The sequence below is a fragment of the Panulirus ornatus genome, chromosome 31 (assembly GCF_036320965.1).
Source record: "Panulirus ornatus isolate Po-2019 chromosome 31, ASM3632096v1, whole genome shotgun sequence".
NCBI lineage: Eukaryota > Metazoa > Arthropoda > Malacostraca > Decapoda > Palinuridae > Panulirus > Panulirus ornatus.
In genome coordinates, this window is record NC_092254.1 from 2199549 (window position 1) to 2214468 (window position 14920).

A 14920-nucleotide genomic window follows, 5' to 3' on the forward strand; every position below is an offset into this window, starting at 1 on the left:
TATATATATATATATCCTTGAAGTACGAGACACTGCGTAGTAGGTGGTCGAAGCTAGTTATTAAGAGAAAACGTCAGATGGGGTAGGCTTATTCCAGGTCAAAGGTCACCATCCAATTAACCTAAAAAAGAACGTAATATCGTTGCTCATAAGGATGAAGTAGCGGTATGCAAGACTGAGGGATTCACCCCTTGGGATCGTGTGATGATAAGATCTAGTTGCCCTCGTTTGGCCATATCCGACCTCTTGGGAGTGATTGACCTCACACGCCCTAGTGTGACCCCCAGCTTGACCTCTGGTGCTGGTCAGTATGTGCTTCGGTTCCTGCGTGGAAGTACGTGGTCTCAGCTGGGTCCTCCAGTGCTAGGATAGACATGATGACACCTCCGGACCCAACGGCCACTACACAGGCGTCACACAGGTGAGACGGGCGTCACGGGGCTGAGATGGGTGTCATGCGGTTGAGATGGGCGTCACAGATGATATAGCAGTCACAGTGGTAAGACAGGCGTCACACTGGTGAGACAGGCATCACATTGGTAAGACAGGCGTCACACTAGTGAGACGGGTGTCATACAGATGTGACAGGCGTCACACTGGTGACAGGCGACAAACACGTGAGACTGAAGTGGTTTAGCTGCCTTGGAAATTACGAATTGTGGTTAGCTGGTTCTATAGTGGCCTTGTAAGCTAAGAATTGTGGTTAGCTGGTTCTATAGTGGCCTTGTAAGCTAAGAATTGTGGTTAGCTGGTTCTATAGTGGCCTTGTAAGCTAAGAATTGTGGTTAGCTGGTTCTATAGTGGCCTTGTAAGCTAAGAATTGTGGTTAGCTGGTTCTGGAAGAGTAAAACTAGTAAGGAATTAACGAGAATAATTGTTTGCTTTTCCCGTATTTTCTCCTCCGTGGCTGATGGTTTGTTATGAGACCAGCGCTCCGAAACGCCTTGTTTATCACCTGCTCCAGAAAGGTTCCTTGTTTTGCCATACTATTGTGTCAACAGTTCGTGAAACTTGCCAGTGATAGATACAGCTTTTGGTTTTCTTCTCTAACATTACCTACGAAGGTCGAGTGAAGCATGTTATGAGATCCTGTGGTCACCTGGGAATACCAGACATAGTGTGTAGGTAACCTAAGTAAATAATGAATTATTCAAATGTCAATAATTGATCCATTATTTATGTAGTAATGATAAGTAACGGAAGAATGACCGCCAAAGTGTTTATAGTACTCTGAGGGAGGGTGAGTTGTATGCTTACACGTGGGAAGACAACATTGCCAGATTCTAGAGGAGTATATGCTTAAAAACTCGTTTTTTTCAGACATCGAAAACGGAGAGCTGCTGGGGAATGGGTAATATCGTACTGACCGGAGGAGGAGGGTTGGGGATTGGGAGAGGGGGTGAAATAGACGTTTATCTCGTTGCAGACGTGTTCCTCCCGACCCTTGAGGCTCAGGTCAAAGGTCACATCATACTCGAGAGTCATGCCGTCGTGCTCAGAGGGTTAAGCAACGTATTATACAATCCCACCCTTCTAATTACTCCTTCCCTTCACCTTCATCATGTTTCGTCATGCTAACCAACAAACACACGAATTTACACAATATAATGTGCAATGTATATATACATGAATATGACATATTCATTACGACACGTGTGTGAATTGAGGTGTTGCGTCAACCCAGGATAGAGCATGCGCAGAAGCCTTCCTCCGGGCAAGTGAGTAAGACACAAAGACATGTTACATCTCTGTATCCCAGCAGGAGAGTGCTACGTGGCCGGGCGTAGCTCCGCGTTCCTTATCCTCGACCGGCCGTGTTCCACATCTGTCAGCCGTGTTCCCCTGCTGCTCTGGTCCCAACGTGTTAAGCCTTCGTGGCTGTTCGTCACTTCATCCGCCCATATGTGGGCAGCTTCCACGGCTTTCCTTACCAGCTTCCTCGGTTCCTCGAGCATTATATTCACCTCTTGCCGCTTCCGTGGGTGTCCGTACTTGTCTACGTAGACTATAACCACATTCATTGTTCTGTGATGACGTATATCATCTAGTGGAGAGGCATGCTTCCTTGAGTGAACCTATCATTTTCTTCCTCCTCTCTGACCCATTTAGAACGTTTCTCGAATTCTTTTCAAATTTAAACGCCTCATATGTTCGCTCTTCGTTCAGCAACTTCATTTTACTAACGTAATCTATTCTGTTCTGTCTCCCGATAGACCCTGTCCACTCATAGCGACGATGACCCATATATATACGTCGCCCTGGATCGTATTGTCAGCCTCCAAATATCGCTTTTACCAGCTGTGGTGGCCTATAGGTACTGCCCCCGGCGTTTGAAATGGCCTCTGTCTGTGTGTGTCTTTGTCTGGCTACGTGCCTGTCCATGTAGCCTTCTGTGTGTGTTTGTCTGTCTGTCTGTCCGTCTGTGCCAGATATTTCTCAAGCGTTTGTATCATATATATATATATATATATATATATATATATATATATATATATATATATATATATATATATATATATATATATATCCAGAATTCTGGAAATAATGATAAAAGAATTCCCTCTGCACGCTCCTTCAGAACTGCCGTAACCAGCAGGCTACAGGTGATTTATGTCATATACAAATAATAATGCCAAATTATGGGAGCTATTTACCTTAACTCAATAATTTTCTCGTATCTATCATTAATAATCACTAATTACATGTCTATAATTACCTTTCTGATCTCATAGATTACGCCTCGGTTGTTATGAATCAAGGACCTCTGGTTGGGCACCTGTGCGTGGCCATGATTGGCTAATAAGGGGATGAGGTCATGACCGTCCGTGGCGTTGATTGGCTAGATCCTTCGGCTTTTGATACAAAAATTTCTCGGGTCTGTTGACACACTCACAAGACGACACCTAACGCACTCGGTCAAGGGCGCAACGCATTCATGTGTACAGTTACATACAACACACTCAGCATACAGTACACGCTCTATAACACAAGATACAACACACCTACAACACATAGCACAGTTTACAGCACTTAAAATGCAGCATAAGAGACTCCATACACTCACTCTCAACATCGAACACTTTAGCCTCACAGGGTTTTAGTAATAAGGGACTCACAACACAGACACTCACAACAGACCCACAGCTGATAACCCTGACGGTTTGCTCATCATGCGCTCAGAACGTAACACACTTGCAACACACACTGGAGTTTGTAACGAGGAGCTTGCTGGTGCACTCACAATACACTCGCAACTCAAATAGAATAACAAAAGGAGGGAGAGGAGAGTGTAAACAACGAGTGTAGATATTGCATTGACTCACCCACACACACACACACACACACACTCAGCCTCCATATTGATGTTGATGGCAGTGTGTCGTCTGTTGAAATCCTCTTCTGAGGGGAGACTTTGGGTAAGTCCTTTAAAGGTATTTTTCCTTTAAGATTTAGCAACAGTATTTAAGACGGTTTCTTAAGGAAAAGGCCTTCTGGAGAGGTGGGTCATTCTTATTGGCGAATAACTTGGGATTAGGATGTATATAACCCAGATATGTTTGTTCCTGGAACCTATAAGAATGAGATGGCTGTAAGGTAGGGAGATTCCGAGACGTTGGTAGGTGCCTGGGATTTGTGTCTGGTAGAGGGATAGAGAGGGAAGGACGGTCATGATGGACACACGTGGAGTCGGCTTATGTTCTGAGCCTCCCACCCGACCCCAAAGCCTAGACGAGGGTTGGGGGATAAGGCCGCTTGGAACCACGTTCGTTCGTGTGTGCGTTGGTGCCTCTTCGTCCAGCGGACGGCTCCTCGTTGCTAGTGAAAGCTGGGCTTGGCTCGTGTGTGTGTGTGTGTGAGAGAGAGGGAGAGAGAGAGAAAGAGAGAGAGAGAGACGACGACCCTGTAGGAGAGAGAGAGAGAGAGACTGTGCGAGAGAGAGAGGAGGGGGGTTGAGGATGGCGGGGCGGTTAGTGTTACGAAGGACTCTGAACGTAGCAGTTGTGGGAGTGTACACGCTCCCTACCGTACATCACCCCACCCCCACCCTCCCCCCACACACACTCTCTCCCCCCCGTGTGCTGGTGCTGACAGTGACGGGGAGATATAGCCGAGAGACAACAGTGCTTTGTAATAAGGGGGGTTACAGTGAAAATTTTGCACCGTGAGTGAGCGCGTTTAAAAGGCAGTGAAAAAAAACAAACACACACACACACACTTTGACGGTGAAACGGCCGAGCCATGGCGACCACTAGGTAAGGTTACATCTTCTTGTCCTGATGGGATTAGTGAGGGTTTGGGACACCCTACTGGGCTCTGGGATATACTGTAGGATGTAGCCTGGGATATAGACGACCAGTTTGCCATCCCTGTTTCGGGTCCCGACTCTGGGAAATGTAGCGTGAAACTAGGCAGAGTTAACGACAGGAAAGTGCAATTCACGGTGAACAATCGATGTAACGACCTTTCAGTGCTCGTCTTCCAGTCCTCGCTCAACTGGACGATTCAAGATCTTGACACTGAAAACAGTGACTCTATATATATATATATATATATATATATATATATATATATATATATATATATATGATGTATATATATATATCCACAATCTTTTTTTATGATCGTTGAAGAACTTTTTTTTTCTCCCTGATACCAAAATTATTGAGCGGGAAAGCAGTGTTAGAGCGGGAACTGCCGGGTCGGGATTTACGATCAAATATATTGGAGAGAAAGAGAAGTGAAGCCAGTATATTTGGAGCGGTATTCTGAGAAAGTAAGAAGGTAAGGTATGTCTCCCATGCGTCGGGTTGATCAAGATGTTTTGAGAAAGTAATTAAGACTGGGAACTCCTTACCAAGTAGGTGATATTTTGTAAACACAACTTAAACACGGATATTCAGGGATTAAATCGTCTACAGTCTTTTGATATATCGAGAAAGTAATATACTTAACCAAACCTAGAGTGGAATATGTACAGCTATTCTGTGTCGACTTGTTTGGAGATAATCTTGAGATTTTAGTTAAGTAGCAAGGCTGGAAACTGAGAGGCCAACGCGTCGCTCATCCTGTGATGTGGCGGGAAAGTTTTAATCTCGGTTTCATGGAAGGAATGTTAGGGACGGAAACTGGATGGCTAAAACGTGCTTTGCTCTGTGATGTTTTTATGGGGAGGAAGCCAAGGGAGAGACAGACCTGGGATATGTTGGCATCGTCTTGGGGAGGTTCTTTGTGCACTCGATGATGGTGAAAGCTGCCTTCTCCTGCCTCGCCTCCTCCTCCTCCTCCTACTCCTCCTCACTCGTGTCAGCTGGGTTCAACAGCTGATCCCTGACGAGTTGTTTACAATATACAGCTGATTTCTGGCGACCTATTGATGAGGAACAGCTGATTACTGCTGTGTCTGGGGAGGGAGTTGTTGGATTGGGTGTTCAGTGGTTGGGGAGGAAGCGACTCATTCCTGGCTGGGAGGCAAACAGTCGTTCCTGGTGATTAGAGAGATAATCAGTTGTTTCTGATGGTTATGATTGGGAAGATAACCTGCCACGTCTTGTAGTCATAATAATGAGGCGAGGTAATACTCTGCCCTGGTGGTGATGCTCTCCCCTGGTGGTGATGCTCTCCCCTGCTGGTGATGCTCTCCCCTGGTAGTGAGGCTCGGGAAGATAACATTACGTTTGGTGGTGATGAATGGAGAGATAACCAGGCTAATTAATGGTCTTAATTATTGGGAGGAAAGAGTCTAGACGAGGGAGGCGATGGTTGTGATTGATACTGCACAGCTGATTGGTTGATACGACACAGCTGATTGGTTGATACTGCACAGCTGATTGGTTGATACTACACAGCTGATTGCTTGATACTACACAGCTAATTGGTTGATGCTACACAGATGATACACTTCAGACTGGGAAAGAAAAAGGCACTTGGCCACATGGGAATCCGCTAATTCCTAGTGACGTCTTGCAGCTGATTCCAAGTGATATTTCATCGTCAAGGAGAACAGCTGATTCGTCATAAGACAGGAGGAGGGCGTCACTAAGGTTTAGAGCTGGTGGCGCAGCTGACTGTTGGGAGCAGCAGCAGGGAAAGTACAGCTGATTCTCTTCGTCTTCAGGAGTAAATTACTTATTCCTGGCAAGGTGTCTGGGTCGAAGTGAAGAGCGTAAGGCTCGGTCGGGGTGAAGGGAATGTGGTGATGATGTGGTGACAAGCACATTAAGTATAATGTTACGGAGGTGAAGTGGGGGGGGGGGACAAACAGCTGGCTGGCCGCTAGGGCTGGGAGGAACAGCTGATTCTTGCCGTGGTGCAAGGCAAGACTGGACAGCTGATTCTTGCCGTGGTGCAAGGCAAGACTGGACAGCTGATTCTTGCCGTGGTGCAAGGCAAGACTGGACAGCTGATTCTTGCCGTGGTGCAAGGCAAGACTGGACAGCTGATTCTTGCCGTGGTGCAAGGTAAGACTGGACAGCTGATTCTTGCCGTGGTGCAAGGCAAGACTGGACAGCTGATTCTTGCCGTGGTGCAAGGCAAGACTGGACAGCTGATTCTTGCTGGGATGTGAAAAGAACGAAACGCTAAACTCCTCTTGTTCTTATGGTGATTTTGAGCAATGCATCTTCCTGTATATTTAGCCATGCTAAACAGCTGATAATGACTTTGATTGGGGTAATAACAGCTGATTCTAAGTGGGGGACTGGGGGAGTTTAGGGGAATGTGTAGGGGGGGGGGTGCAGTCGGTGAACACCTGACTGTAATGTTTAAGCAGGAAACAGCTGAGAGCTGGTGCAATTTCATTTAAATATAACTGCTCTTTTCTTTGTGGTTTGGAAACGTGTTTTCGTTACTTTTTACAGTCCAACTGATATTTGTTGTTGTTTTTTATATAAATCCGCTCAGCTTTGTGTTTCTTTATATATCTCGTTTTTCCTGTTGTCTTAAGGGATTAGCTGGCTTTTGACAGTTTTGATAAGATGATCTTTTTTTGTTCTCAGATGATTTGACTTTTGTTGCTTTTACAGCAAAAGTCAACTCTGTAAGAAAAAAAACAAAATAATTATATGATCTGTTATACAGTCCAGCTGATTTTCTATTGTTTTTACAACACATTTCATTTGTTGTCAGTAGATCTGCTGATGTTTCTTCTGTTGTGAATAAGGAGACCAACCGAACCCCTTGATTCGTTAGGCTGGGGAAACCTGTTGCCTCTCAGTGGGATACGAAGGGGGTTCGAACCCTTGATTGTAATGGAGTTGTGGCAACTCTGCTTGAAAGTGTAACCCTTGTAGCAACACTGTTTTTGGGGTTGTGGTGCACATTGCACCACTGTATTGGGGTTGTAGTATACGTGCAAGCTTAGCATCAGGGTTGTGGGCACGTGGAAGCACTGTTGTGAACGTGGCACAATCTAAGGGTTGATGCACGTATCAAAACTGTTCTAGGTTGTATTGCACGTGGCGAATCACCATTGAGTTGTATTGCGCGTGGCGAATCACCATTAGTTTGTATTGCACGTGGCGAACTCTGTCAGAATGTGTAAACAATGTCCATTTGAGAAATAGTCCAAGTAGCAAACACTCTTCGTATTATTGATTTATTTACACATGTTTACACCGTTATGTATTATTTTTTCTTCACAAAATGGGTACATTTTGATCATTTACATTTCTGTTTACAGAAAGGTGGATGGTGTGTAAAAGTGAAGTATAACCAAGTGTAAATTTATTTATCACTCAATACTAGAAAGACACAGGAGGTGACTGGGCTGTGTTAAGGTGCTTTTGACCTGCGTTAGCTTTGTAAGAGTGCTGTGTTGACCTGGTTTGGGTGTGTTGAAGTTTCGGTGTTGACCTGGATCTACTGTATTGACCTACATTGGTTATCTCAGAGGGCTATGATGACCTAGCAAGGCTGTCTTAAAGTAGACTTGGATGACTGAAGGTGCTATGTTAACCTGCCTTGCCTAAGATGTCGTAGGTCAGAGAGTCGTAATGGTGTGGCTGTATGCAGATCCTTTGTTGAACTTTTTTGAATTAAAGATATTACGCTGGACTGCCTTGGCTGTGTTAACTGTTTTAAAGTGGACTGGTTGGTTTGGAGTACCCTGCTGAATTGGCTTTTTGTGTCAGTGCTATGTTGGACTGCCTGGGCCGTATGTGAATATTGTGGTGAACTGCCTTGGCTGCTTTTGAGTACTATGTTGAACTGGTAAGGTTGTCCAGAGTGCTGTGTTGGACTGGCTTGGCTGATGCTGACTGCTGTGTTGGAATGGCTGGTCTGTGTTGTACTTGCTGCTGTGGAGCGGCTTGCCTGTTCCTAACTGCTTTGTTGGACTGACTTGGATTTTCCAGGCTGCTATGTTGGACCGGCTTGACTGTTTCAGGCTGCTCTGTTGAACTGGCTTGGCTGGTCCAGACTGGTTTGGCTGCTATGTTGTACGTCTGAACCTGGCTTGTCACTGTGGGCAGAAACTTGATCAGTTCCCACAAAACACTCGGTCATACAAGCAGGTAGGCAGGCACTGTGTGTGTGTGTATGTGTGTGTGTGTGTGTGTGTGTGTCTGTGAATACAATCACAGACACACGCAAGTGTACACACTTGGAGGCTATACACACACACACACAATCAACAACATACGCATCTGTTTTTGTAGCATAAGAGAGGCTGAGGAATGGAATTAATTCTAAGAGGACGTGGGTTATTCAGCAGACGTATATACGCAAGTGTGGGAAAAAAAATGGTCTTATTGAGAATGTTCAAGAGATGGGGGCGCCACAGGTGTAAATACACACACACACACACACACACACACACACACACATGCGCGGGGAGGTGAGTACGTGTCCAGGTGAGGCATCTCCCCAGCAGGGGAGGAGCAGATGTACCTCCGTCCTTGGGAGATTACACCTTGAAGGACGATTGGTCAGGGTGATTAGGGGCTCGCACGCTCTTCCTACACACCGCCATTTGAGGTTAAGGATGGTTAGTGTCTAATTGGTGGTGGTGGTGGTTAGGGTGACTGGCCGGATTGTTGTGAGGTGATTAGAAGTGCTAGATTGGTGGGGGTGATTGGGAGAGGGAGAGATGGTGAGTGGGGATAGAAAGTGCTACAATGATGGTGGTGATTGGGAGAATGCCAGATGTGTGGGATGGTGGTGATTGGAGGTGTGCCAGATGTGTGGTGATGGTGATTGGGATATTATACTGGTGATTGTAGTGTGGGAAGATGGGTTGTGGGTACACTGCTACTATGGTGGAAGTGTTAGGGTCAATATCAGTGTGGGTGGGACGCTGTTAGCAGCAGAAATTTCTTATACTATGTAAGGGAATTCCTATGAACTGCTGAACGAGGTGATTAAGTGTATTAAATTCACATATCTTGTGTCCCCCCCCCCCACCCCCACTCCTCCAGGATACTAAGGAAAAGTGATTTGAACGGCCGGTCTGTTGTTGTTGTTGTTGTTGTGGAACTGGTTGGTCGCTCCGTCTGGCAACACTCGTTAGACCTCTCCTGTCCCCGTTTCTGCCCCCCCCCCCCCCCCAGTACTACCGCTGGAGTAACATTTAAGATTTGTGCCGACCGAGAATTGCAAGTCACGGCACAGTGTTGCCACACCTAGCTGTATATGTGGCCCTTCATATATATCTATATATCTATTTTTTCCCTTGCTCGTCAGTGTTGCCACATCGTCGTAATACTTTCCTTGCCTTATACCATACAATAACAGTAAAATGTTTTATCAAGGACAGGCAACATCTCTCTCGTCAGAAGGGAAATATATATATATATATATATATATATATATATATATATATATATATATATATATATATATATATATATATATAATATATATATATATATAATTCAAATTATCATCACTTAAAAGCTAAAAAGAAATATTAGATTAACAAAAATTTAGAAATAAATTATCCTAAACAAGTAATTTTTTTACGAGGTTTTTTTCTCACGATTCTCAAAATACCACATGAAAATGACAAGCTGGTGGAGGCCGGGAGGGATGATGTAGTTTGAGCAGTTAGCATTCCGTCGTGTACAACAGGCGCTTGATTATCATAACAAACAAATAACAAGAAGAAGAAGAAGAAGGGAATGAGACAGGTTCTACCAGGCCTGGTTGAAATTGAGGTCAGATTCCTTCATATGATCCCGAGTTGGGTCGAATAACGCAAATGCTGAGCGTCCCTTCAGATATGTGTGTCGTGGAGACGTTAGATAAACGTAGACAAAATTGTACTTTTGATTTAGATTTAGATATATGACATATACGATGGCTTCATATCTATAAGAATTGTTTGCATTGTAGGTAATATATATATATATATATATATATATATATATATATATATATATATATATATATATATATATATATATATATTTCTGGAAATCGATGATTTTTACAGTTAGCCAAAATTCCCTTGTTTAATTGAGAATTGTTAATGCCAGGTTGGTGTGAGCAGCATAGTGAATGAGATTAGGAAAAGATGACAAGGATTTATGAGCCACCAGATATTACTGGAAGAGAACATTTTATCTCTTAATATAAACCCAAATTTATAGATACGTGTGATCAAATTATAAGTGATATATATATATGTTTAATCTCTGGGTGTTGTTTTGCTTGTATCACTGACCATGTTTGTTACATGGATTAGAATGTGCAGCATCTCTCTCTCTCTCTCTCTCTCTCTCTCTCTCTCTCTCTCTCTCTCTCTCTCTTCTCGTGGCTTGACCCATCAAGTAAAAGGGGCCGACCGTGTTAAAAATACTCCCTTCACCACAACCATATAATGATAATAATGATATTAACTAATGATTATAATATCATTATTATCATCATCTTTATCATTATTAGAATTACGTACACTGTGACCTTACAAGGAAATATCTTTAACATTTTGGAGTGTGTGTGTGTGTGTGTGTGTGTGTGTGTGTGTGTGTGTGTGTGTGTGGTATTCACTGGTGGATATATTATTATTCTTATGTGTATAATTTCCCGTCCCTCCTGTGCCTCTTTTTTGTGATTGTCTTTTTTCTTTGTGGCGCTTCTATTGCTTGCTGCTTATAGTAGCTTTGTTTACTGGTTGTTTCCTGTGGTTGTTTGCAGAGTGTGGTAGTTGTGAGTGATCCTTGTTGTGTACAGTAGTTGTCTATTATTGTTTGTAGTTATTGTGTGTATTTCCTCAAGGTAGTTATAAGTTGTTTATCTGTGGTTAAAACTTGTTTGTCTGTGGTTATAGGTTGTTTGTCTGTGGTTATAAGTTGTTTGTGCTTGTTTGTTTCAGTTGGATGATGTAAATTGCTGTTTATAGATGCGTTTTTTCATTTTGTTGTTATTGTTTACTATTTTCATTGGCAGTTGTGCGTTTGTAGAAAGATAATGTTTTTCTTTGACAGTTTAATGTTTGTTGAAGTGTGCTCATTTTGAATTGTTGGTTGTGGTGTTGTCAGCGTGTAAATTGTTGGTACTGGAAGTGTGTACATTTTTGGTATTGATGTTGTGATTGTAAATTGTTCACACTGGTATTAGAGGTATATAAACTGTAAGTTGTGAAGTTGGTGTTATGCAAAGTCTCTTACAAAGACATGCTGTTGTTAGACTTGCAGTTGTAAATCCTAAGTTGCGAAGCATTAGAGGATGATAAAGAAAATGGGGGGAGGCGGTGGATAGGATGGGTCGCGGATGACTGGTTAGGTAGATGGTTACAAGAAGAATGGCGGTAGATAGATCAACGGCTGGTTAGAGGTACAAGGATTGGCAGAAGCAAAAATAGGTGGATAGAAGTAGAACAGAAGTGGAGGGATAGATGGAGAGAGGTTGAAGGGGGAGGGAGAGGGAGAGTAGATGGATAAATAGTAAAGGAAGAAAACGGGGAAACAGATGGATGCTGAAGGCTAGTAGGTTGGGAAATGGATAAATAGATCGACTGGGATAAAAAAAAAAATAAGATAGATGATTGGTTGGGGTTGGTATGGATAGTTTGTTTTTATTTGTATCTGTGATGGGATTTTGCTACCAGGTTTTTTCTAGGACGCAGTGTTCACAGCAGGAAATTCTAGAGTTAAGAATAACCTGTCGTGTGAGTCTGGTGTTGCCGAGTGTTGGAGAGATGGAGAGATACTGTGTTGGGGGTGCAGAATGAATGCCAGCAGTCGACGTGGGGGTGAGGCAGTGAAAGAAGTAATGAAGTCAGGGGAGCGGAAGGAAGAGTGAATGAAATCATACACCCGGAAGGGGGAGGAGTGTGAATGAAGGAATAAGATCAAGATTACGAGAGTGAATGAAAGAATGAAGTCAGGATTGTGAGAGAAAGAGGAGAGTGAATGAAGGAGTGAAGTTAGGGGTGAGGAAGGAAGGAAGGAAAAAGGAAGGAAGAAAGGAAGGAAGAAATGGAGGAAGGAAGAGAGAGTGAAGAGAGTTAGGTAATGGCTGGCTGCAGGCTGCTCTGGGAGACCATCAGAAAGTTAGTTGGCTGGGCTGACGCGGCCCCACTGGTGAAAGTTGCTGACACCCGCTGACACCGCCACGTCCCACGCTGACAATGTCCTTCACGTCGCCCCCGGTACTGACACCACCCACTAGGTCCCCTCCCCCTGTGCTGACACCACCCACCAGGTCTCACCCTGGGGTCGGTGTCCAGCTGTGTGTGTGTGTGTCAACACTAGGTCTGGCACGGGCACGTGTCAAAGACAGCCTGGCACAGGTCGGGTGAATGTGCTCGGGGTGCCATTACTGGCACAGGTCGGGCCATATGTAACTACAGTGCGGCGAGGCTCTGAGGTGTTGATATTTGTGTGTTGTGTACATTGCGACGGATGACTTGCGTCCTCCCAAATCATTTCATGATATTTGAGTCTGCCTGGAGACTGGTATTCACTGGAAGTTCAAATATTACTATTTTTTCCCGGAATGTTTGTGAGAGGAATAGAAAGTTATTTTTTTGATAACTGAGTCATTCATCCTCTTCATATTTCTTTATCATATTTTTATTATGTAAGTTTCAAGAGTTATTACACAACTAGGAAAGAATATGTTTATATATTGTGCCAATAATGTGTTATATTGTAATTGTGGAATTACGAATCATGGCTGTGTAATACAACTGTTGTGGAGGACAGAACAGGTGGATCCATCCGTCGTGTCTAATCCCAAGAGATGCTAATGTTTTGTATTTTCTTTAAAACTATATGAAAAAATCTGATGTATTAGTTTCCCTGGGAAAAACTTTTTTCCCCGTTTTCTGTAGACAATTACGTTTTCCCAAAAGCTTTTGTTTCTTTCTCGTTACCAGTAACCTTTTGATATATCTATCAGGTCATTCAACTAAGTCACAAATTGGTCTGTGGTTAGAACAGTCAATAATCCAATGAAATACAAACTTTGTATAATATTATGTTTATCGGCTAATTGATGGTCATTATCAGAGAATTAATAGATTACTTATACAAGTTCTACCAATGATACAACAGATGGTACTAGATGGTTCCCTACTGTATTAATGAAAAACCTGCCTCAGATTGACTACTGATTGTGTGAATAAGGAATGATAGATGTTTGGCAAGATGTCATGATATTGATAACTAATTGTAGGAAACTAAAACATTAGGTTATGGTTTTCCCTGTGAGCGTCTTCGAACCCTGGGCCCGGGATTTATGAGGTGACATAGACAACCTCCTTACCACTGTGCCACAGCACACCAACTGTTCGAAGGGCTTAGATCGTGTCGGTGTTCCACGTCTGTGTTCCACAGGGCTGTGTCCACCTGTGATAACAATGACTGTGAGAAGGAAATCCCTCTCATTTGATTTCCTTCAAACTCCAAATCCTTCCATACGAAATGTATGATGGAAGAGAGAGACATTCCCTGGCTATAGAAGAGATGAGTATGGATCTATGTTTACTGTGCTGTGTTTCACAGTGACCACGATGCCCATCTCCGTAGCCTGTGGTGCCCAGGGCCCAGGTTCGAACCCGAATGTACCAATTATTTCATTATTTGCCTCTTAAGTTTGGGAAATATCATCTGTGCATAAATTGTTCATAACGAACGTCGAGGAAAATCGTGATACATAAGAAGTTTATTGATATCGATGAAAATAATGAATGTCAGTAAAAGAATAAGAACAGTAAAAGCTTATTAGCAAGATAATAAGAACAGTAAAAGCTTATTACTTAGCAAGATATGAACAGTAGCTTATTATTTTGTGAAATAATAACAGTAAAAGGTTATCATTTAAGCAACATATACCAGTACTTGGAAGACACAGGGACATAAGAGTGATGGAACATTTAAGACGTTTATTTAGTACGGATCCAGTGGGAGAGGGAGCCTTCGTGGCTGTATTAGCGTGGCCATTTCCTTGCCCCGCTGAACCTTGATATTAGGGAGAGAGAAAGTCCACTAGTGAGAGACATGGCTGGGCCCCAGCCTGTCGGACCCCAGATGTTATGTCATGCTGGTGGGCTCGGGGCGAAGGGAAGGGAAGGGGGGTTTAGATAAGGGAGGAGATGTGTAGAGGGGCGCCGGAGCCTGGGGGAGGAGGGAGTAGATAGGTCAAGAAATAGATAGGTTGGTGTTGACGTCGTGTTGGTCTAGTTGGTCCCAATAGTTTCGTGGATTCTTTCCTGTTCTGGCGGCCTGCAGGAGGTGGTCAGGCCTGCAGGAGGTGGTCAGGCCTCCACCCAAGCCAGGTGGAGGGGGAGTACAGGGAGGGTGGCCTGCGTGAGGCAGAGGTGGACCCGGGCAGAGAGTGTGGAAGGGGAGAACCTCGACCTCTGAACGATGACTTACCTCGAGATCGATCGACCTTCTGCAGCCACGTCCTCCATCCTCGAGAGGTCGACCACTGGACGACCACCCCCCCCCCCCCCCCAACAGCCCCTGCGGACATA

At 43.9% G+C, this 14920-nt stretch overlaps 1 protein-coding gene across 2 annotated transcripts in view; it reads left to right on the forward strand.

Moving 5' to 3' along the window:
* The first annotated feature begins 270 nt into the window (after positions 1-270).
* Positions 271-14920, forward strand: part of LOC139758675 (uncharacterized) — an 84370-nt gene continuing 69720 nt past the window's right edge. Inside the window, exon 1 of one of the 2 annotated variants that reach the window (XM_071680262.1) lies at positions 271-421. In XM_071680262.1, coding sequence (XP_071536363.1) covers positions 375-421 — 47 coding nt within the window. In that variant the 5' untranslated portion in view covers positions 271-374. Of the gene's footprint in view, positions 422-4004; positions 4254-14920 lie in introns of those variants that run through there. The other variant, XM_071680264.1, reaches the window with a different exon arrangement.